Source organism: Anomaloglossus baeobatrachus, chromosome 5 (genome assembly GCF_048569485.1).
Source record: "Anomaloglossus baeobatrachus isolate aAnoBae1 chromosome 5, aAnoBae1.hap1, whole genome shotgun sequence".
Taxonomy (NCBI): Eukaryota; Metazoa; Chordata; class Amphibia; order Anura; family Aromobatidae; genus Anomaloglossus; species Anomaloglossus baeobatrachus.
Window position 1 is genome coordinate 252570349 of NC_134357.1, and position 25369 is coordinate 252595717.

General features: G+C 53.5%; 1 protein-coding gene across 2 annotated transcripts in view; it reads left to right on the forward strand.

The window, feature by feature from the left end:
- Positions 1 to 25369, forward strand: part of LOC142311168 (membrane-spanning 4-domains subfamily A member 8-like) — a 167928-nt gene that overhangs the window by 91380 nt on the left and 51179 nt on the right. For both annotated transcript variants that reach the window (XM_075349349.1, XM_075349350.1), the window contains one exon: positions 17010 to 17141. In XM_075349349.1, coding sequence (XP_075205464.1) covers positions 17010 to 17141 — 132 coding nt within the window. The remainder of the gene's footprint in view (positions 1 to 17009; positions 17142 to 25369) is intronic.

Here is a 25369-nt window from a genome sequence, read left to right on the forward strand (position 1 = left end):
GGTTGGTGGGGGCCCAATAACGTTAACATTTTCGCTATAATAGTAGAGTACGAACTATAGCATTTAGATATACCGTAAATCCAATGAGCCTGTATCTTAACCTGTTCTGCCACATTCAGATTTACAGTACTACAATACAGATATAGTCCAGGATAACTCAGAGCCATCATTTATACACAGAAAGTAGAGTTACTCACATTTTTTTATTGATTCCTATGTTAACACAGCCAAAGAATAGTAAAAATGCAGAATGGGAAGTTTTCACTGGCAGCAATGGTTGCTAAAAATCACAATGTGCTCTCTATTGTATTATCTCCGGAGTAGCACATAACAGCTGATGTCTGTACACGGTATACCATATACCATATCAGAGGTGGATCTAGGTTTTCCTGTCCACAGGGTAAGACTACTTTCACGCTTGCGTTGTGCGGCATCTGTTGCAATCCGCCGCCTTGAGGGATTACGGTAACCGTTGCAGGAAGCCGTTTATTCCTCATAGGCGTCTATTAAGGGCGGCTTGCAACGGATGGTCTTGCGTTGCATCCGCCCCGCGGCGCATCAGTTGTTTTGTTGGTGACAGTAAGTGATCTTCGGGCGGAAGGAACGCTGAATGTAGTGTTTTTTGTTGCTGTGAAAAAAAAAACGCACTCCGCAGGATTCCGTTGGGATCCGTTAAGAGGCATAATAAATGTCTATGGTGCTGGATTCCGTCGCCATGCATTTGGCGACAGATTCCAATGCAGGATGCCGTCACGTTCTACTGAGCATGCTCAGCATGTCCAGCAGAACGTTCTAAATAGTTTAAAATCACTCCTTGTCTGTCTCTCTCTGTCTGTCGGTCTCTTTCTCTCTGTGTCGGTCTCTCTCTCTTTCTCTCTCTCTGTTGGTCAGTCGGTCTGTTGGTCGGTCTCTCTCTCGGTCTCTAACTCCCTCTGTCGGTCGGTCTCTCCCTCTCACCCCCTCTCTAATACTCAACGATCACGGGCGCGGCACTGCACAGCTGTCACACTGCTCTGGCGGCTTCTCCAGCTTTTGAAAATGGGTGTCTCCAGTGATGATAGGGGCGGTAGTGCCGGTGTGTGCAGTGATGATGGGGGCTCTCTCTCTCTGCTAAAGAAAACTAACGCAACGTGTTATTTTACAGGAATCTGCTGCCTTTATATCACGCTATTTACAACGCATCCGTCACATGCGTCACACAACGCATTGTGACGGATGCCAAATGACGCAAGTGTGAAACTACCCTAAGAGTTCAGTTTGGCACCCCCTCCTATACACGGCTTATGCAGTTTGAGTAGTCGTCATGTGACCGCTCATGTGCCATTTTCACACTTACAAGACAAAACAATCACTGATCTCAGAGAGACCAGCTAGAGAAAACACTGCCGGTAGCCAGCGAAGGTGTTCAACACAGTGAAATCCTAAGTGCATTTCATACTTAAGGGGGCTTTACACGGTACGACCGATTGTGCAATTTCACAATCGATCGTACCCGCCCCCGTCGTTTGTGCGTCACGGGCAAATCGCTGCCCGTGGCGCACAAAGTCTGTAACCCCCATCACACATACTTACCTCTCGTGCGACCTCGCTGTGGGTGGAGAACGTCCACTTCCTGGAGTGGGAGGGACGTTCGGCGTCACAGCAACGTCACACGGCCGCTGGCCAATGGAAGCGGAGGGGCGGAGATGACCGGGACGTAAACATCCCGCCCACCTCCTTCCTTCACATAGCCGGCGGCGGCCGCGTGACGCAGGTGAGCTGCTGTTCATCGTTCCCGTGGTGTCACACGGAGCGGCGTGTGCTACCACGGAAACGATGAACAACTAAATTACACGATATTATGGAACCTAGCGAGCAGTACACGACTCATGATTTGTGAGCGATACTGTGTCGCTAGGAGGTGTCACACAGGCCGGCATCGCCAGCGATGTGCGTCACAAAAACCGTGACCCCGACGATCTATCGCATGATAGATTGTCTGGTGTAAAGCAGCCTTAAGCCACGTGCCGATGAGCTGCTCTTCCTAATTTTCTCAATGTTTAGTGAAATACTACAGCCCATAAAGAGAAGCAAGAAGAGAAGCTAAAGCCTGCTTTACACGCTGCAATGTATCTTACAATGTGTCTGCGGGGTCACATCGTAAGTGACGCACATCCGGCATTGTAAGGTACATTGCAGTGTGTGACAGGTACGTGCGATTGCGATTAAACGGTAAAACGTTCATCGCATGCACATCGTACCTTTCTCTAGAATTGTACATCAGATTGTTCATCGTACCCGGGGTAGCACACATTGCAGTGTGTGACACCCCGGGAACGATGAACAGATCTTACCTGCGTCCTGCATCTTCCGGCCCACAATGCGGAAGGAAGGAGGTGGGCGGGATGTTTACGTCCCGCTCAGCTCCGCCCCTCCGCTTCTATTTGCCGGCTGCCGCGTGACGTCGATGTGACGCCGAACGTCCCTCCCACTCCAGGACGTGGACGTTCACCGCCCACATCGAGGTCGTATGGAAGATAAGTACGTGTGACGGGGGTTAATCGTTTGTGCGGCACGTTCAACAAATTGAACGTGCCACACATACGATGGGGGTGTTGCAAATCGCATACGATATCGTATGCGAAATTGCAACGTGTAAAGCAGGCTTTACTGTGACTGACAGTATGAAAATAACCTGCAAGTGGTCATGTGACCTCTTCTGGAATTGGCAAGCAGAGCTGAATCCTTACATTGAGTATATTACAGGTTGTTAGGATTGGGCATGCTACGGAGCTTAATTTTATTATTAAAGGGGTTGTCCAGGTCCACAATGAAAATTTGTAGTTATTCTATATGACTGAAGACTTCTGAATTCTCACAGCTTGCAGACTGCACGCTGTCATGATTTTCCCGTGCCATGAGCAAGTAGTCACGGGACTGGAAGTATGCGATTTGCCTACTTCCGGCTACAATCAAATTAGACGTGTGCAGCCTCACTCAATATAAGTGAATTGTGATTATACTTGTGGTTATGTGCCCTCAAACTCTTACTTGTGGCATCGGAGAGTCCTGACAGTATGCAGTGAGCACACTGAGGATTCAGAAGTCTGCAGTCACAGAGACTTTCATCACAAACCTGGGCAACCCCTTTAATGCTACTAACATAAATCCTAATGTAGAAACCCTTGTGGTCATGTAATTTTACAAATTTTGGATTACTACATGTGTACAGGATCAGAACCAGTCAAAGGTATATAAATACATCACCAGAACCATCAGCAGTACCAAAATAAATCACTAGCACCCTCATCAGTAAAGGAATATATCACCAGAACCACCAATACATGACTACAGCACCAAGTTTACTACAACAATATATTGTAATGTCATATCCCCATATACATTTGTATCACATGCATTAACAACTCCCAGTATGTCCTTAACAACTGTAAGAAAATTCTGGGAGTTGTTATCAGTATTTATCAGACTTTGGACTATACAGTCCTGATGAGAAGCATTGCGTATCACAAACATACAGTTACATCCAGGTACCTTGTAGGTGACATCTTCTCTGATTGGAGTCATCTTATTCTTTCTTCTCCATCTTGTCCAGACGTCATGATGACTTTTCACTTCCACAGCTCAACTCTGCAGACTTCCCGGATCTTCTGCAGCACATATCGACATTATGCCCTTAAAAATAGCAGAATGGTTATAATGCTCCTAAATAAAAATATATGACCTATGCTGTGCGCCTGAATAAAAAATTGCCCCTCACTGTGCTCCCTGCACAAAATGACCCACACAATGTCCCTCTTATGGTACATGGCCTCTTCTTTCAGTACTGGGTCCCCTCTTCACACAGTCCTCTACATTGTGTCCCCACTATACTGTACTTCCAAATGTCTATACTGTGCCCCCTCCTCACACTCCCCCTCCTGAGTTGTACCCTCACAATATCCCCATGCTATCCCCTCTCTATACTGCTCTCACCCTCAGTACCAAAATCATTTTACTGCACCTCAGTCTCACTTTCCCCCTTCCCAGCATATAGTGCCCTCCACACTAGACACCATGCTGTCCCTTCTCTATACTGCCTACCACATTCATTATCCAGTCATTATACTGTACCTCCATCTCACTTTCCCCCTTCTCAGCATACTGTGCCCTCCATACTGTGCCCTTACACTGGCCACCATGCTGCCCTTTCTCTATACTGCCCCACAGTCTCACATTCTCCCTCCTCAGCATACTGTGCCTCCATACTGTGCCCTCACACTGGCCACCATGCTACCCCTTCTATATGCTGCCCATCTCCTTCACTATCCAATCACTATACTGCACCTCCATCTCACATTCCCCTCCTCAACATACTGTGCCCTCCATACTATGCCCTCACACTGGCCACCATGCTGCCCCTTCTCTATGCTGCCTACCTCCTTCACTATCCAGTCACTATACTGTACCTCCGTCTCACATTTCCATTCCTCAGCATATTGTGCCTCCATATTGTTCCCTCACACTGGCCACCATGCAGCCCCTTCTCTATACTGCCTACCTCCTTCACTATCCAGTCACTATACTGCACCTCCGTCTCACATTCCCCCTCCTCAGCATACTGTGCCCTCACACTAGCCACCATGATGCCCCTTCTCTATACTGCCTACCTCCTTCACTATCAAGTCACTATATTGTACTTCCATCTCACATTCCCCCTCCTGAGCATACTGTGCCCTCCATACTGTGCCCTCACACTAGCCACCATGATGCCCCTTCTCTATACTGCCTACCTCCTTCACTATCAAGTCCTTATACTGTATCTCCATCTCACATTCCCCCTCCTGAGCATACAGTGCCTCCATACCGTGCCCTCACACTGGCCACCATGCTGCCCCTTCTCTATACTGCTTATCCCCCCCCAACACTAACCAGTCTCTATACTACGTCCCCTCACACTTTTCTTTCCCAATACTGTCCACTTACAATTTTCTCCCACCATACTGCTGCCTCACACTTTTCAATGGTGCCCCCGTGATTGCTATGCAGGGGCATATGTGCCGCTGGCCCCCCAAAGGTACACCCCTGTACAGTGTACAGGAGAATACATGACTAGTACACAATATACTGTGATATAGACACCAGATGTTATACAATATACACATTATTATGTACCATCTGATGTGTGTACAGAGTATATCACACTGCTCTGTTCACTGGATGTGGTATACCATGTACACAGATATACAATGTCCTGCACTGACCACACCTGGACCTACAGGACCTCACATATTCTGTAGGTAATATGGGCCATATAGTATAATGTGTGCTGCAGGCTCAGATGTGATCAGTGCAGGGCTCTACTCTCTGCTGGAGCTCAGTGTGAGTTATTGCACAGGCCAACCTGATCTGCAGCAGTTCAAATTCCTGCAATACTACACACTGATCCCCGGCAGAGCGGCCGTTGAGCTGACACTATGGAATCCCGACCGGACTTATCAGGTGAGCGGCGTCCTGATACTTCCTCACTACAGCCTCCTGCCCGCCACCATGATCATGACCTCATACTTACAGTGATCCACTGAGGCCTCCGCTCCGGTCCTCCCACAAGCTCCTCTGCAGCAGGAAGAAGCAGCATCAGGCACACAGTGACGTGATCCTTGCAGATGCAGCCCACACAGTGGGGGTGTCTGCAGCACAGTGGCCACCCCGTATTGAAATACATTAAAGGTACAGTGGGGTCCTCTGGCAGCCCTGAGCCACTGCTAGGGGACCGACCTCTTGCTCCAAGGACCATTCCGCCCCTGCCTGCTATGGCGTGCGGCATTAATAAAATGGTGGCCAAACAGATGGTGGTGAAGGCCCCCTCAGAAGCTCTTGTGGTGGGGGCCCCGGGGCTGGAGCCCCACCTGCCTCGCCTATAATCTGGCCCTTGGTTATGGTACAGGTTTATAGCTAAGGTAGTTACGAATATGGCTATCACGCTGTCCAAAGGGCTAGTAAGACATAGTACTGCGTATTCCCCACTAGGTGGCAGCAGAGTAGTGAAGGAGAGTGAAAGTTAGACTGTAACAAAGGAGGCTGAAGTACAGCAGAGTAACTCCAGCAGGCACCTAACAGGCGAACCACCAGAAGACAATAGAGTAGTCAAACAGTCAGGGTATAGCCAGAAAGTCAAGTCAGTGCAGAGGGAGGATCAAAATCAAGTCAGAAAACACAACCGAGTCAGAAGCCGGGAGATCAGGAATGCAGAGGGAAACACAAACAACAGATAGGAGCGGGAAGTCAGGGACTGGGACAGATGGACGAACGGGGGAGGGTACAGGTCAGGGCACGGAGTCAGCAAGGAGTCAGATCAAATAGGAATCTCACCAGAGCCAGTCACGGGCTGCAGAGCAAAACTATAACCAGCACAGGAATGCAGGTTCAGAGACCATATATAGTGTCTCCTGAAACCAGAATGAGGCTGATGGGAGTTAACCCCTGACATGACCAGACCGGGTCTGTGAAACTCTGGAGCGGAGAATAGCAGTCCTGGATCATGACAATCGCGATAGCAAACTTGCACTTTTTTTGTTTACTTTAGTCTATATGTAAAAGAATTTTTCTTGGCAAAATATTTTTTCACACTTTATTTTGACTTTTTTTTTTACACTCTTACAATTGTTTTTCACCTAATTGGCCGCATACAGTAATATCGTCTTACATTTATCACCATATAGTAATTCTGGAAAACATCCTTTAGTTATTTGCCTCATCCTGGTCCCCATCTTGTAGTAATTTCCCTCATTCTGATCCGTATCTTGTAGTTCTGTGCCAAATCCTGGTACCCTTCCTGGTCCTAATTTTGTAATAATGTCTCTATCCTGGTATCCTTCTTGTAGTAATGTTCCCTTCCCGGTCCCCTTCTTCCAGTAATGCCCTATCCTGGTCCCCTTCTTGTAGTAATGTCTCTATCCAGGTGCCCATTTTGTAGTAATGTCTGTATCCTGGTCTGCATCTTGTATTATTGCCCCATCCTGGTCCCCTTCTTGTAGTAATGTCCCCATCGTGGTCCCCTTGTAGTGATTTGCCCATCCTTCATCCCATCTTGTAGTAATGTCCCCATCCTTATTCCCATTTTGTAGCAATGTCCCCAACCAGGTCCTCATCTTATAATAAAGCCCCATCCTGGTCCCTTTGTGGTAATGTGCCCATGCTGTTACCCATCCTGGACTCAATCTTATAGCAATGTTCCACCCTGGTCCTTAACTTGTAGTAATTGGCCATACTGATCCCCATCTTGTAGTAATGTCCACATCCTGGTCCTCATCTTGTAGTAACGCAACATCATGGTCCGTTTCTTATGGTAATGTGCCCATCCTCTTCCCCTTTTTGTAGTAATGGTCAATCCTGGTCCCTTTCTTCTAATAATGCCTCATGCTGGTCCACTTCTTGTGGAAATGTCCCCATGGTCCTCATCCTGTAGTAATGTTCCTATCCTGGTCCTCATCTTATAGTAATATCCCCATTCTGGTCCTCATCTTATAGTAATGCCCCATCCTTGTCCCCATATTGTAGTAATGTCAATATTCATGTCCCCATTTTTAATTAATGCCCCCATCCTGGTCTACATCTTGTAGTAATACCCTATATTGGTCCTCATCTTGTACTAATGCCCCATCTTGGTTCCCATCTTGTAGTAACGTGCCCATCCTGATCCTCTTCTAGTAGTAACGCCCCACCCTGATCTCCATCTTGTATTAACGTCCTGTTAACATTCTTGTCCTCATCTTGCAGTAATGCCCCATCCTGGTCCTCTTCTGGTAATAATGTACCCATCTTTGTCCCCTTGTTGTAGTAGTGCCCCATTCTGGTCCCATTCTTGTAGGAATGTCCCCATCTTTGTCTCCTTCTTGTAGTAATGCCACATTCTGATCCCCTTCTTGTGGTAATGTACCCATCCTGGTCCTCATCTTGTAGTAATGTCCCCCATCCTGGTCTCTATCTTGAAGTAATGTTCCCATCCTGGTCCTCATCTTGTAATAATGTCACCATCCTGGCCTTATCTTGTAGCAATGCCAGTATTGCCCCATCTTGGTCCACTTCTAGTAGTAATATGCCCATCCTGATCCTTATGCTTGTCTCCATATTGTAGTAATTCCCCATCTTGGTCTCTTTCTTGTAGTTGTGCTCACCCTGGTCCCTATGTTGCAGTAATGCCCCATCCTGGTCCTCATCTTGAAATAATGGGCCCATCCTGGTCCTCATCTTGTAGTAATACCTCATCCTAGAACCCATTCTACAGTAATGTCCCCATCCTGGTCCCCATCATGTAGTAATACCTCATCCTAGTCCCCTTCTGTTACGTCACCACCGGAGTGACTCCAGCGATTTCTGCTCCGATCGCCAAGCAGCGCCGTGTTCCTGCCGTGGATGGTGCTGGTGATGGGAGAGGAGTCGATGCCAGCGGCACCGGTGGGCGCAGGCTCCGATCATCCACTGGGCTGGGTTATCTTAGGATCTGCAGTACCACTGGCTGACTGTGGGTGGCGTGTGTCTTCCAGCTGAAGTTGCCAGTGTTCAGCTACAGCCAATGGGAAGACACCACACCCTTCTTAGTTCCCCTCCTGTCTGCTGACCTCTGCCAGAGATAGTTCTGATTTCCTGGCTCCTGATCCGCCCTATTCTGTTTTGTGATTCCTGTGTGCTGACTTCTGCGTGTTTTCTGACTACCCTTCTGCCTGCTGTTTTTGTACCTCGCTGCCCGATCCGGATTTGATCTCTGCTACGTTTTCTGATTACGTCCTTGCCTCCCGATTCTGTCCCTGTTCTGCTATTCCTGGTTTGACCCTGCATGACTACTCTCATCGGACTGCAGCCTTCCATAGGTAGTGATCTCCAGAGCCCTGTGTAAATCCAAATCCCTGTATAGGGGTTAAAGGGTTTCAGGGTTCTGGGGGTCCTGCTTGGTGAGTGGCTTCCCTCTAGCCTGTCCATTACATCCCATCTGAGTCTGTTGATCCAGGCAGGTGTTACACCTTCTTTTACTAATGTGCCTATCCTGGTCCTTATATTGTAAAAATGTCCTCATTCTGGTCCCCAACTTGTAGTACTGTCCCCATCCAGGTCACAATATTGTAGTAATGGAACCATCCTGGTCCCCATCTTGTAGTAATGCCCCGTGCTTCACTCATTTTTGTAGTATTGGCCCCATCTAAGTCCTCTAATTGTAATGATGTCCCCGTCCTGGTCCCCATCTTGTAGTAATACTCCATCCTGGTCACCATCTGTAGTAAAGTACCTATCCTGGTCCTCATCTTGTAGTAACGTCCACATCCTGGTTCTCATCTTGCAGTAATTCCACGTCCTGGTCCCCTTCTTGTAGTAATGTGTAGTAATGTGTCTCACCTTGTAATAATGCCCCATCCATGTCTTCACATTGTAGTAAAATCCCCATGCAAGTCCCCATATTTCAGTAATGCTTCATCCTCATCCACTTCTTGTAGTAATGTCCTCATCCTTGTTCTCATCTTGTAGTAATGCCTAATCCACTTTCTTATTGTAGTAATTTCTCCATACAGGTCCCCATAGTAATGTCCTCATCCTAGTCCCCATCCTGTAGTAATATCCCCTGTTCTGCCGTTCTTCACATACACGTAAAAATAATAAAAAAAAAAAAGATTCTTCTGACTTCTATTCCCTCAATGTCTTCTTTTCTGCAAATGTGGCCCGCAGGCAATATAGACCCATTGACGATCGTCGCCCAGTCCAGGGGGCTGCCAGCATCAGGGCTTTATTTTAGTTGAAATGTACTGCCTCGTATAGACAAGCTCTCTGCACAGCAATACCAATACCAGCAGCTGATGTTGGCGTGTTGGCATGGTGGGCCATGTCATTAACGTCATATGACGTCATGCTGGCATGCCAACATCAGCTTCTGGCCTCTGATTGGCCGGCGACTGGCATTGGTATTGCTGTGCACAGAGACAGTCTCTGCACGGCAATACATTTCACTTGAATGTGTGTCCAAGGATGCACATTCAACTGAAATAAAATGCTGATATCGGCAGCCCCCTTGACTGGCCCACGATTGCCCAGGGGCAGGGCTGTATTTTGCCTTCGTGCTGCCCTAGGCACTTTAAGTGGTCGCGCCCCTTAGTGACAACGTAAAACTGAGTTTTCGCACACGACATCTGTTTAAGGCAGATCTACTTTGTAAAACACTTGAAAAAGTATCAATGAGAAATGAAGGGCACTAACCCCCCCCCCCCCAATGGGGATCACCACAGGCACATCAAAACATAGCATGACTATAAAATATTCCCACCGTCCCCACTTATATACTGTGACTGTCACACTGCCCCTAATAAACTACACACTACCCCTAATATACTACACACTGCCCCTAATATACTACACACTACCCTCCCTTATAAATTATACCCACCACACCTTCCTCAATTATGAAATATGATCTGCACATTGACCTCACATCATGCTGCCCCCTCCTCACAGTGTCCCATGCATACTGCCCCCTCCTCACAATGTCCCATGCATGCTGCCCCCTCCTCACAATGTCCCATGCATGCTGCCCCCTCCTCACAGTGTCCCATGCATGCTGCCCCCTCCTCACAGTGTCCCATGCATGCTGCCCCCTCCTCACAATGTCCCATGCATGCTTCCCCCTCCTCACAATGTCCCATGCATGCTGCCCCCTCCTCACAGTGTCCCATGCATGCTGCCCCCTCCTCACAGTGTCCCATGCATGCTGCCCCCTCCTCACAGTGTCCCATGCATGCTGCCCCCTCCTCACAGTGTCCCATGCATACTGCCCTCTCCTCACAATGTCCCATGCATGCTGCCCCCTCCTCACAATGTCCCATGCATGCTGCCCCCTCCTCACAATGTCCCATTTATGCTGCCCCCTCCTCACAGTGTCCCATGCATGCTGCCCCCTCCTCAGTGTCCCATGCATGCTTCCCCCTCCTCACAATGTCCCATGCATGCTGCCCCCTCCTCACAATGTCCCATGCATGCTTCCCCCTCCTCACAATGTCCCATGCATGCTGCCCCCTCCTCACAATGTCCCATGCATGCTGCCCCCTCCTCACAATGTCCCATGCTTGCTGCCCCCTCCTCACAATGTCCCATGCATGCTGCCCCCTCCTCACAATGTCCCATGCATGCTGCCCCCTCCTCACAGTGTCCCATGCTTGCTGCCCCCTCCTCACAGTGTCCCATGCTTGCTGCCCCCTCCTCACAATGTCCCATACATACTGCCCCCTCCTCACAATGTCCCATGCATGCTTCCCACTCCTCACAATGTCCCATGCATGCTTCCCACTCCTCACAATGTCCCATGCATGCTGCCCCCTTTTCACAATGTCCCATGCATGCTGCCCCCTCCTCACAATGTCCCATGCATGCTTCCCCCTCCTCACAATGTCCCATGCATGCTTCCCCCTCCTCACAATGTCCCATGCATGCTTCCCCCTCCTCACAATGTCCCATGCATGCTTCCCCCTCCTCACAATGTCCCATGCATGCTTCCCCCTCCTCACAATGTCCCATGCATGCTTCCCCCTCCTCACAATGTCCCATGCATGCTTTCCCCTCCTCACAATGTCCCATGCATGCTTCCCCCTCCTCACAATGTCCCATGCATGCTGCCCCTCCTCACAATGTCCCATGCATGCTGCCCCCTCCTCACAATGTCCCGTGCATGCTGCCCCTCTCCATGAGCTCCTAATGCTGCCTTCCTCTTTTCCATAATGACATCTCCATGCTGCCCCACTCATCATACTAAGACCACTACACTAGCGCTTATGCTGAGACACACACACACACACACACACACACACACACACACACACTACCCCACTCTTGATATTGACTCCCCTACATTGTTCCACTCCATACTGAGCCCACACATGCTGCCCCTTCTCCATAATGAGCTCCCAATGCTGCCCCCCTCTTATTCTGAGTCCTTACACTCCCCCCCATCGATATTGTCATTGCTCTATCCCTTAACCCTTGTCATCTGTCTCTAGCATTGGCCCCTCTCTTCCATTCCCCCAGCAGCAGCCTCTCTCCCCCCACCTCCAGCAGCAGCCTCTCCCCCAGCATCAGCCTCTCTCCCCCCAGCCGCCCCCAGAATCAGCCTCTCTCCCCCCAGCCTCCCTCAGCATCAGCCTCCCTGCTCCCAGCTTACCCCAGCATCAGCCTCTCTCCTCCCATCCTCCCCCAGCATGAGCCTTCTCCAGCATCAGCCTGTCTCCTCCCAGCCTCCCCCAGCATGAGCCTCCTCCAGCATCAGCCTCTCTCCTCCCAGCCTCCCCCAGCATCAGCCTCCCTGCTCCCAGCTTCCCCCCAGCATCAGCCTCCTTCCTCCCAGCCTCCCCCAGCATCAGCCTCCCTCCTCCCAGCCTCCCCCAGCATCAGCCTCCCTCCTTCCAGCCTCCCCCAGCATCAGCCTCCCTCCTCCCAGCCCCCCTCCTCCAAGCCTCCCCCAGCATCAGCCTCCCAGAGCATCAGCCTCCCTCCTCCCCCTCCCAGCCTCCCCCAGCATCAGCCTCTCTCCTCCCAGCCTCCCCCAGCATCAGCCTCCCTGCCTTCAGCTTGCCCCAGTATCAGCCTCCCTCCTCCCAGCCTCCCCCAGCATCAGCCTCCCTCTTCCCAGCCTCCCCAAGCATCAGCCTCCCTCTTCCCAGCCTCCCCCAGCATCAGCCTCCCTCTTCCCAGCCTTCCCCAGCATCAGCCTCCCAGCCTCCCCCAGCATCAGCCTCCCAGCCTCCCCCAGCATCAGCCTCCCAGCCTCCCCCAGCATCAGCCTCCCAGCCTCCCCCAGCATCAGCCTCTCTCCTCCCAGCCTCCCCCAGCATCAGCCTCTCTCCTCCCAGCCTCCCTCCTTCCAGCCTCCCCCAGCATCAGCCTCCCTTCTCCCAGCCTCCCTCCTCATCAGCCTCCCTCCTCCAAGCCTCCCCCGCCCCGCCACCCCTAGCATCAGCCTCTCTCCTCCCAGCCTCCCCCAGCCTCAGCCTCCCTCCTCCCAGCCTCCCCCAGCCTCAGCCTCCCTCCTCCCAGCCTCCCCCAGCCTCAGCCTCCCTCCTACCAGCCTCCCCCAGCCTCAGCCTCCCTCCTACCAGCCTCCCCCAGCCTCAGCCTCCCTCCTCCCAGCCTCCCTCAGCCTCCCTCCTCCAAGCCTCCCCCCAGCCTCAGCCTCCCTCCTCCCAGGCTCCCCCAGCATCAGCCTCCCTCTTGCCAGCCTCCCCCAGCATCAGCCTCCCTCAGCATCAGCCTCCCCCAGCATCAGCCTCCCCCAGCATCAGCCTCCCTCTTCCCAGCCTCCCCCAGCATCAGCCTCCCTCTTCCCAGCCTCCCCCAGCATCATCCTCCCTCCTCCCAGGCTCCCCCAGCATCAGCCTCCCTCCTCCCAGGCTCCCCCAGCATCAGCCTCCCTCCTCCCAGCCTCCCCCAGCATCAGCCTCCCTCAGCATCAGCCTCCCTCCTCCCAGCCTCCCCCAGCATCAGCCTCCCTCCTCCCAGCATCAGCCTCCCTCCTCCTAGCCTCCCCCAGCATCAGCCTCCCTCCTCCCAGCATCAGCCTCCCTCCTCCTAGCCTCCCCAAGCATCAGCCTCCCTCCTCCCAGCATCAGCCTCCCTCCTCCTAGCCTCCCCCAGCATCAGCCTCCCTCAGCATCAGCCTCCCCCAGCATCAGCCTCCCTCCTCCCAGCCTCCCTCAGCATCAGCCTCCCTCCTCCCAGCCTCCCCCAGCATCAGCCTCCCTCCTGCCAGCCTCCCCCAGCATCAGCCTCCCTCTTCCCAGCCTCCCCCAGCATCAGCCTCCCTCTTCCCAGCCTCCCCCAGCATCAGCCTCCCTCTTCCCAGCCTCCCCCAGCATCAGCCTCCCTCCTCCCAGGCTCCCCCAGCATCAGCCTCCCTCCTCCCAGGCTCCCCCAGCATCAGCCTCCCTCCTCCCAGGCTCCCCCAGCATCAGCCTCCCTCCTCCCAGCCTCCCCCAGCATCAGCCTCCCTCAGCATCAGCCTCCCTCCTCCCAGCCTCCCCCAGCATCAGCCTCCCTTCTCCCAGCATCAGCCTCCCTCCTCCTAGCCTCCCCCAGCATCAGCCTCCCTCCTCCCAGCATCAGCCTCCCTCCTCCTAGCCTCCCCCAGCATCAGCCTCCCTCCTCCCAGCATCAGCCTCCCTCCTCCTAGCCTCCCCCAGCATCAGCCTCCCTCCTCCCAGCATCAGCCTCCCTCCTCCTAGCCTCCCCCAGCATCAGCCTCCCTCCTCCCAGCATCAGCCTCCCTCCTCCCTCAGCTTCCCTCCTCCAAGCCTCCCCCTCCCCCTCCCAGCCTCCCCCAGCATCAGCCTCCCTCAGCATCAGCCTCCCTCCTCCCAGCATCAGCCTCCCTCCTCCCAGCATCAGCCTCCCTCCTCCCAGCCTCCCCCAGCCTCAGCTTCCCTCCTCCCAGCATCAGCCTCCCTCCTCCCAGCCTCCCTCAGCATCAGCCTCCCTCCTCCCAACCTCCCCCAGCATCAGCCTCCCTCCTCCCAGCATCAGCCTCCCTCCTCCCAGCCTCCCTCAGCATCAGCCTCCCTCCTCCCAACCTCCCCCAGCATCAGCCTCCCTCCTCCCAGCCTCAGCCTCCCTCCTCCCAGCCTCCCTCAGCATCAGCCTCCCTCCTCCCAGCCTCCCTCAGCATCAGCCTCCCTCCTCCCAACCTCCCCCAGCATCAGCCTCCCTCCTCCTAGCCTCCCCCAGCATTAGCCTCCCTCCTCCCAGCCTCCCCCAGCATTAGCCTCCCTCCTCCCAGCATCAGCCTCCCTCCTCCAACTCTCCCTCAGCATCAGCTTCCCTCCTCCAACCCTCCCCCTCCCAGCCTCCCCCAGCATCAGCCTCCCTCAGCATCAGCCTCCCCCAGAATCAGTCTCTCTCCTCCCAGCCTCCCCCAGCATCTGCCTCTCTCCTCCCCAGCCTCAGCCTCTCTCTCTCCCCAGCCTCCCCCCCAGCCTCAGCCTCTCTCTCCCCCCAGCCTCCCCCCCAGCCTCAGCCTCTCTCTCCCCCCAGCCTCCCCCAGCATCAGCCTCTCTCCTCTCAGCCTCTCCCCCCAGCCTCCCCCCCAGGTTCAGCCTCTCAGCCTCTCTCTCCCCCCAGCCTCAGCCTCTCTCTCCCCCCAGCCTCCCCCCCAGCCTTAGCCTCTCTCTCCCCCCAGCCTCCCCCCCAGCATCAGCCTCTCTCTCTCCCCCCAGCCTCAGCCTCTCTCCCCCCAGCCTCTCTCTCCCGCCAGCCTCTCTCTCCTGCCAGCCTCAGCATCTTTCCTCCCAGCCTCCCTCTCCCCCAGCCTCAGCCTCTCTCCCCCCAGACTCAGCCTCTCTCTCCCCCCAGCCTCTCTCTCCCGCCAGCCTCAGCATCTTTCCCCCCAGCCTCCCTCTCCCCCAGCCTCAGCCTCTCCCCCCAGACTCAGCCTCTCTTCCCAGCCTCCCCCCAGCCTCAGCCTCTCTCTCTTCCCAGCCTAAGCCTCTCTCTCTTCCCAGCCTCAGCCTCTCTCTCTCTTCCCAGCCTCCCCCCAGCCTCAGCCTCTGTCTCTGCCCAGCCTCCCTCTCTTCCCAGCCTCCCCCAGCCTCAGCCTCTTTCTCTGCCCAGCCTCAGCCTCTTTCCCCCCAGCCTCCCCTTGCATGATTATAGTGGAAAAAGGCATCGCAACGATCATCCACTAACCTGTAAGGAGCCCATACATTCTAGGCTCTGCCTCTGCCTTATCTGCTCCGGTGCCCGCCGCCCTGCTCTGGCTGGCTCCTCTTCTGGCTTGCTCCAGCTGCAGACGCGTCCTCCTCCGCGGCGTGTGTCGTCTGCAGCATTGGACGCTGCAGCACGGGGCAGTCAGCTGATTGTCGCGCCCGCGCGCCTCTGACCCCGGAAGTGAAGGCGATGGAACTTCCGGGGTTAATCAGCTCACCATGCCTGGCGCCCGCCATGTATTTAAATAGACAGAAGTGCGCCTCCCCTCCCTCTCAAACCCCCCCCCCCCGAACACAGCCGAGTGTAACGGAGGGAGGGACGGGGGGCGGGGATGGAAAAAAAAAAAAAAAAAAAATTTATATAATTTTTTTTTTTTTTTTTTTTTTTGCTGCCAGAAAGTGCCGCCCCCCGCAACGTGCCGCCCTAGGCACGGGACCACAGGTGCCTAGTGGCAAATACGGCCCTGCCCAGGGGTCTATGGTGCCTGCACGCCACATGTGCAGAAGAGAGGACGCTGAGGTAACAGAGGACAGGTAAGAGGAATCTTTTGTTTTAAGTGTGTATGTGAAGAATAGCACAATAGGGGACATTACTGCAGGATGAGGACCTGGATGGGGACATTACTACAATATGGGGACCAGTTTCACGGATGTTTAGATTGAATTGGGAGTATATTCTATGATATCTGTTTATATGGGGATTGCAATATAGCCTACTAGGATGAAACTACAATATAGTACCGTCCCCCTTTTATCTGTGCTGTTTATGATAATATGGGGACCAGTATTGGGCGTAATAGCTGAATCTCTGCAGTCTGAGAACAGGGGGTATGGAGGGGCGTGGTCTGCTCCATACTGATAGAAACAGCCAGCCTCCTGATCATGGTGTTGCTTGTGCATCTATTATCAGGGGGATGGCTTATACCAACAGCAGGCCACACCCAACCATCACATTCTACAAAAGTGTTGACCTGTATTACACTAGAAATGCTACTCTAGTCCCTGACTGGAGTAACATTTTTGGTGAATCGCAACAAAGGCACTCACCAATAAAAAAAATTGCCAAATTCAATAAGCAGCATATGCCTCTTAATGAATTAATCATACTTCTGTAAGCTCTTCATTACCAATGTTTTAGAACGTTTTTACGCTCAGAGTGGCCTGGGCACTTATATACAGTATTCTAGAATGCTGTATATAAGGGCTCACTATTGCTGGCCACAGCTTATAAGGGAAAATCCTGGTGACAGGTTCCCTTTAAATTACCATAATTTAATCATTACTTTGTTGTTTCTGTCCCTCATTCAGGTTAAAGCATCTTTTGGTTTGAACATTGTCTCATCAATATGTAGTTTATGTGGAATAATCATTAATGCGGTGGATTATGCTGCTATATATTGTGAAAACTATTATGGATGTTTTTATTTTAATCCAGTGCCGGTAAGCTGCTTTTTTTTCATCACTCGTAAAATTGTTACAAATATATATATACAAAAAAAATGTTGCTGCATATTGTGATTCTCATGATATATGCGAACATTGAACATTTAAATTTTGAAGTGCCTTACATCTATATGAACTATCCTTGTAAAATTAAGATCTTTAGCTCACAATCTGGCCAATTCCTGGGCAATTTTTGTTATATCTATTTTGCAGTCACTGCAGTTTTCACCTGTTCATATGTTTAGTATGTTAATATACTTAATTGATGCATATGTGTGTGTGACGCCCTGGCCTATCAGGTCGTCACAAGGGTGCCGTGCAATCTGCCCTTCTGCATGGTACCTGCTCCTCTTTGGTTACGGGTCCTTTCCCTTTGGTGTTGCTAAGAACAGGTGTACACAAATCCTGAGGAACACTCTGCACCACACCCACCAGACACCCATTGGGCGGCCTGAGGGGAATAGGGCCACCCAGATGGGGGGGATGGTAGAAGGAGGGCCAGAAGTGTCAGAGTAGTCAGAGAGTGTCAGTGAGCCGTGACAGGACAAGGTGCCAGACGTTGGCTTGGCCTGGAAGGAGCTGGAACCCCGGTCGCAGGGGGTAGTGACAGGGGGCACGGTACTGCCACGGAGGGCAGACTGGCGGCCTTGTGCTACAAGCGGGCAGGGGCCAGGGCACGGCGGGGTACGCGAACCCTAGGCTGAGAAGGAGCTTTATGCAGCCCAGTAATTCATTCGACGAGGACGGAATCTTCACAAACCGTTCTCCACCCGCTCCAAAATCGGGGTACTAGCACAACGATGGGGATAGGACTTCCCAAATCCGTCCAGAAAATTCCAAGTGTGAACCCTGAGAGCAAGCTCACCCTGCTAGACACGCAGGTGATCGGGACCCGAGTAGTTTCAGGCGAAAGGGATCCACACAGAGGAAACACAGTGCCAAGGGATAAGGCTTCAGACCAGAGAGCACCGCCAAAAGGGTACGGACCCAGCGTGCTCACCCAAAGGTGGCAAGGCATTCAGGACTTTGGTTTACCCGGTGTCAGTGTCAGCATCTCTGGACTGTGTGAGTACGTTGTGCCCCTCTACTCCCGACGGGTCCCCAGTCATCCATCACCGAGCCCCGGGACACCACTCCCCTGCCCATGGAGGGGTTAACATCACAAGCTGTCATTCCATCGCTCCCGGGCGCTCTCCCCAGAACGCAGCAGCGGTGGTATCCCTCCTTACCACGACCCGTGGGTGGAGTCACGAACACTATCTAATCCTTTCCCCCCTTTTGTAAATACCTTTTCCCCCTTTTTCATTTCCGAGCGGCCGCGCGATCCCACCTCGGGTCCGGAGACCCCTCGAGCCACGGCGGATCCGGATCCGAGCAGCCTGTTGGCTGTCGCGGCACACATGCATTTATATACAGTACATCATCAAACCAAGAACAAACCTACTAAGACTTAGCCATAACCCTAAACTGACATCCCAAGCAAGAAGAGCACTAATTATAGAATCAGCTAAGAGGCCCATGGTCACTCTAGAGGAGAAATGCACAGCTTAGATGGGAGAATCTGTCCACAGGACAACTAATCTGGCCTTTACAGAGGAATGGCATCAATAAATCTATTTTTGAAAGCAAGCCATAAGAGGACCAGTTTGCAAAAAGAGATGTAGGGACATAGCCAGCATGTTAAAGAAGACATTCTGGTCACATTAGACCAAAGTAGAACTTTTGGACTAAATGCAAAACAACTTGTATGATGGAACACTAATACTGCACATCTGTCTGAAAACACCATCCCCACCATCAACCATGGTGGTGGCAGCATCATGCTGTGCTCCAGCAGGGACAGAGAAGCTGGTCAGAGCTGATGGGTAGATGGATGGAGATAACAACAGGGCAATCCTGGAGGGAAATGTGGTGGGGTATGATCAGGATTATGCCACGCAGTGACTACTGGGATTTCATATGGGACAAGGGAACCCCCGGTGAAAGGTACATAATACAATGGTGGGCCCTGAAGCTAGGGAAAAGAGAGCAGTGTCACCTCTTCAACTCATCTGAGGCTGATCCCTGCACTTCCTAACGTCCCTATGTGGGTTCTTTCACCCCTTTGCCAATCATGTTCCTACCCCTGTCTTTCCCTGGACTCAGCCCTGTCTAGTGAGCAGGGCAGTGAAAATGCTAGTCCCACTCTAGGTTACAGGCTCAAAAAGGATTAGACAGAAAGGGGTAAAATAAACAGCAATCACACAAAGCACTCCAAATGACAGGAGGAAGTAATGATGAATGGACCAGTGGGGCAAAACCAAAAAGGAATAAGGGAGGGAAAAACACAACACAGCTTTCACTCAACAAATAATCTCTGAAAGACTTCCTGGTCCACAGCTCATAGCTTCCCTTTAGAGGCAAGATAAGCAGAAGCTATCCCCTGTCTTTATAGCAGAGGTAATAAGCAACAGAGAGCAGCTGTTTCTAGCTTTCATCCAGAGTTTAGGAGAGCAGAGAAAATGCTTACCGTATTTTTCAAACTATAAGACACACCGGACCATAAGACGCACCCTGATTTTAGAGGAGGAAAATCAAATTTTAAGCAAAAAATGTCGTCATGCCACACTAGTATGGGGCGAGGATCTGCTGCTGACACTATTATGGGGGTAATGTCCTCAAATTCTCTACCCCCATCCATCCTGCTATATACCCCCATCTATCCTGCTATATACCACCATCCATCCTGCTATATGGCCCCATCCTGCTACATGGCATGTATCCTGTGTCACACAAAAAAAACAAAACAAACGTTTATACTCACCTTTCCTCGCTCCATGCAGCATTGCTCCTCCCCCTGTCTGTGGCGTGGCGGCAGCAGCGACGCTGGAGTGTGGAGCCGTCACCTTTGTCTGCAGCATCACTCCTCTTCCTGTCTGCCTGTCAGCTGACCTGCGTGGAGACTAGCAGCGCACACCGCTCTCTACACACAGATCAGCCTGCTGGCACAGAAAGGAGGAGATCGCGATGCTGCAGGGATCGGTGGCCGGTGACTATACCGTAATATTCACTGCACCCCGCGCTGATGATGATGCGCGGGGGGTAGTGAATACAGCCGCACATGATCACTCCAGGCTGTAGTTGCCAGGGGTGATCATGCGGGCCGGCTGTTAATTATGCACGCAGGACGGGTGTGCATATGTAATGAGCGGGCCCACGTAGTCACAGCAGGCGCTGCTACAGCCTGCTCGTGCCCCCGATGACCCACTCCAATGCAGCATAATCATTCCCCGCAGCCACATTCAGACTATAAGTCACACCCCCCACTTTCCCCCTACATTTGGTGGAAAAAAAGTGTGTCTTATAGTCCGAAAAATGCAGTAAACCTAGCAGCACTGGAAAAAAGAGAATCTGCACAGCCAGCAAGTGTGTCTGTAGCCCTGTGCTACGATCTCCTGACACCAAATATAAGAGGGACCACTCTCCATCGTGGTACGCTCGTGACAGATAAGCAGCGTTTTGGACCACCATATTTTCGATGCGTCCAAAATGCTGTATTGTACAGTACAAGCACAGTAGATGGGATTTATAGAAATCCCATGCCCACTGTGCTTCTTTTCTACATTGCTTCCCAAGCCACAGCATGTCAATTTATGCTTGCAGAGACGCTAGTGTGGCGCCCTGGACTAGCCAGGTCATCACAGGTACTACAACACAACACCCCCCACCCCGAAATAGGCACATCAGTCAGACACAAATCCTTGTTGCCTCCCTCCAGGGGCTGATGTCCACACCAGGTGGGGTGGAGCCAGGCGGTTGGCCCCACCAACTGAGGAGTTCACAGTCCTGGAGGCGGGAAAGGGAGTGAGATCAGTTTAAGGAAGGGAAAGAGTGAGGAGTAAAGTGGTAGTAGAGGAGCAAACTGACCGTGTCCGGGTACGTGGCCCGGGCACCGAGAGCAAGGTTGGCAGACGGTGGTGGCCGTCTGCAGAAGAGGCAGATCAACGCGGAACCGTAGAACCGGGGACGGGCGGTGGCCCGCCGGTACCGAACCGGGGAGCAAAGTGAAGCCAGCACAAACCGATAGGGCCTGCGGACCCCGACCAGGCTTGGAGTCGCCGTTAATAAGGTCAAATCCGTTAGTGACCGGAACCCCAGAGGTTTCCAAACAGGCAAGACCCGATTGAAGGCAACCGTCCAAACAGCACAAGGAAAATACAGCTACCGCCACAGCTCGAGTTCCCAGGGCCAGAGCCTGCGGGCAAAAGGGCTCCTCCGGCCCATATATACGCTGGGGAGCGGGTTACCGGTGGGAAGCCATCGGGACCGAAGATACACAACAGGTGCAGGGAAAGGCAGCCACCACCAACCGTCCGGGAGAAACCACAGCAGCCGGCTTCGGGACCCGTCCATCCAGCCGTTTGTTTTACCAGAGACTGTGCCTCCATTTGTGGCTGAGTGAGTACTACCATGCCGTCCGGCACCGCGCTGCGCAGTCCAAGCGCCCCCCCTGCACCTTGCCAACCCTGCTTCCCCGTCACCTCACCGGGCCCCGGGACCACCAACCCCCTACCCACGAAGGGGGAAACAACATCCCAGCTGCTCCCTGCCATCGCTCCCGGGATCCCCGTCAACAGCAGCGATGGTGTCCAACGTCACCACAACCCGTGCGTGGCGTCACGGACCAAATCCCCAAACCAAATCACCCCTTTCACTCACGGGTGAGGAGCGCCGCTTGAGTCCCCGGATCCGGCCCACCGCTCGAGCCACTGAGCAGCAGCAGCAGCAGCGCCGGACCCGAGCGCTAGCGAGGGCGCAGCAGCGACGGCTCCCTCCCCGCCCGCGATAACTTGGCATCACGAACAGGATCTTACCGTTCTACCGGCTGGTAGAAGTGCGCCTTGTGTCCCGCCGGCGGTGTCCGGCCAAAAAAATTCAGAAGCCGCCAACTTGGGCGCGAAGATTTTCCCGCTCGAGCGTCTTCTCGGGCAGTGGAGGCGCGAGGGCCGAAGCTCCGCCCCTGAAGAGGAGGTGCTGAGCAAAGACCAAGGGAGGACGGATGGCGTCCGGCCGCATGTAACCCACCGCTATAAAAGCAGAGACGCCAGGACTCTGCGGCCATTTTGGTTCCTGGAAGATACCGCTGCCAACATGTCCGGCCACGCAGAGATCCCGGGGCCGGTGCCCGGAACAGCGGCATGGCTCAGGGCCCGAACGGCGGGGATCTGTCAGCGCTATCGGAGTCAGATATGCCTTCTGATGGAGCAGTGGACCGCGGAGGTGGAGGAGTTGGCTGCGGTCGCCCGGGTGTACGGGATGGAGGCCATGATGGAGGAGCTGGTGAGTGACCCAAGCCCCTGTGTCCCTGAGGGACCGGCCGCTGCGGCTGAGGGACCCGGTCTGCCCCTGGCTTCCATACTGCCTCCGTCTTCCCTGCCCGCGTGCCCCCGCCGCTGCTGGTCCGTCTGGCTTGCGGCCCCCTGCAGCGGCAGCAGAAAGAGTGGCGAGCCCGGAGACTGCGGCAGCTGGCGACAACCCGCCTGGCGCAGGAATGGATGATAGTGACTCCGGGCCTGACACAGAGCCTGTCTCAGAGGAGGAGGGAGTCGTTGCCTTGTATGACATGGAGGCCACTTACATCTCACAGAGCGGGAATAATGGATATCGGGCGGCCCTTCCTCGTCGCTCCTGCCGTGCGCTGAAAGGGCAGGTACCAGTGTTTCTTCACCTGTGGCCGGGTGAGGAGGATGAGAGTGAGCAGTGAAGGCAGCGGTCCCTCCGTTGCACCGTTGTCCCCGTTGGGACCACCAGTACAGTTACCTGTTGAATGATGAAAGTAATCAACTGAAGATGTCACCTGATTGTTGATTGTGATTGACCCGGCCGTTGCCGGCAAGTAGTCCCCGTAGGGACCCTTTGTACCGTGCATAAGAAACTACTTATGGACATGCCTGAGAATTAGCAGGGCACCCACAAACTAGTGGAAATGGAAATATGTTTGCATGTTTCCGTTGCCGCCTCCGGAGAGGCAGATTGGAGGAAGGGCCCGCAGCAGAGTAGGCTGGGGCCCGGCCACCACCTGGACCGGTGGCCATCCTCCGGGAGTCAGGGGTCCCCCATGGACGTGGGGTCCCCTGAAGTGACCGTAGGGTGCGAAACACCGTACCCGTTCCCGCTCGGGCAGCCTGGATCTGGATTGAGGTCAAGGGGTGCTGTCCACTTCTTAGGGGCAGCATCAGGGCCAGGTTGTTTGGGTGGGAGAGCGGAATCCGTCCGTTTTAATAAAAAAAAATGTCTACCGTTAGTAACGTTGAAGTACCGTGCCTCCCGTTAAGGGAAGTTCATAGATATGCTTTTATTGAATGTTTTCATGTGTTTTTACCTTTTGCAGTTTTGAAAAAAATAAATAAATAAATAAATCCGGTGATAGACGGGCAGCCCGCGGACGGTCTGCATTTAACCAAGGGGGAATGTGGCGCCCTGGACTAGCCAGGTCGTCACAGGTACTACAACACAACACCCCCCACCCTGAGATAGGCACATCAGTCAGACACAAATCCTTGTTGCCTCTTTCCAGGGGCTGATGTCCACACCAGGTGGGGTGGAGCCAGGCGGTTGGCCCCACCAACTGAGGAGTTCACAGTCCTGGAGGCGGGAAAGGGAGTGAGATCAGTTTAAGGAAGGGAAAGAGTGAGGAGTAAAGTGGTAGTAGAGGAGAAAACTGACCGTGTCCGGGTACGTGGCCCGGGCACCGAGAGCAAGGTTGGCAGACGGTGGTGGCCGTCTGCAGGAGAGGCAGATCAACGCGGAACCGTAGGTCCGGGGACGGGCGGTGGCCCGCCAGTACCGAAACGGGGAATGAAGTGAAGCCAGCACAAACCGGCAGGGCCTGCGGACCCCGACCAGGCTTGGAGTCGCCGTTAATAAGGTCAAATCCGTTAGTGACCGGAACCCCAGGGGTTTCCAAACAGCCAAGACCCGATTGAAGGCAACTGTCCAAACAACCCAAGGGAAATACAGCTACCGCCACAGCTAGAGTTTCCAGGGCCAGAGCCTGCGGGCAAAAGGGCTCCTCCGGCCCATATACACGCTGGGGAGCGGGTTACCGGTGGGAAGCCATCGGGACCGAAGATACACAACAGGTGCAGGGAAAGGCAGCCACCACCAACCGTCCGGGAGAAACCACAGCAGCCGGCTGCGGGACCCGTCCATCCAGCCATTTGTTTTACCAGAGACTGTGCCTCCATTTGTGGCTGAGTGAGTACTACCGTGCCGTCCGGCGCCGCACTGCGCAGTCCAAGCGCCCCCCCTGCACCTTGCCAACCCTGCTTCCCCATCACCTCACCGGGCCCCGGGACCTCCAACCCCCTACCCACAGAGGGGGAAACAACATCCCAGCTGCTCCCTGCCATCGCTCCAGGGATCCCCGTCAACAGCTGCGGTGGTGTCCAACCTCACCACAACCCGTGGGTGGCGTCACGGACCAAATCCCCAAACCAAATCAACCCTTTCACTCACGGGCGAGGAGCGCCGCTCGAGTCCCCGGATCCGGCCCACCGATCGAGCCACCGAGCAGCAGCAGCGCCGGACCCGAGCGCCAGCGAGGGCGCAGCAGCGACTGCTCCCTCCCCGCCCGCGACACTAGTGTCCTGAGCAGGAGAACACAGCGAAAATACACTGCATTCTCTGCAAGAGGAATGATACTGCATCTACCCTATTTTTCCAAAAATAAGACATTGTCTTATATTTTTTTACCCCCCAAAAAAGCACTAGGGCTTATTTTTGGAGGAGGTCTTATTTTTGGAGAAACATGTTTGGGGGTAAGTTTACCCCCCAAAAAAAGCAGACTCCCCACTTCCCAGGAGACTCATACTTACCAGACCCGGACATCTGCGTGGCTCCCAGGTCCTCACTGTGATCTCCGGTGGGTGCTGCACGGTGTCCTCCCCTGCTGCTGGATGACAAGCTGACACACACACATAGCAGATCGCAGACACACACAGAAGATCGCAGACACAGCTGATCGCAGACACTCACAGCCGACCGCAGACACACACAGCCGATCGCACACACACACACACACACACACACACACACAGCCGATGGCACACATCACATCACATCTAGCACAACCGTCCGCAGGGAAGGATGTATGGTCGGGTCCCGCAGCCGGCTGCTTGTGTCCCTGTGGGGCTGATGGTGGCTCCTTTCCCTTGCACCTGTTGTTTTGACTTTTGGCTCCCCTG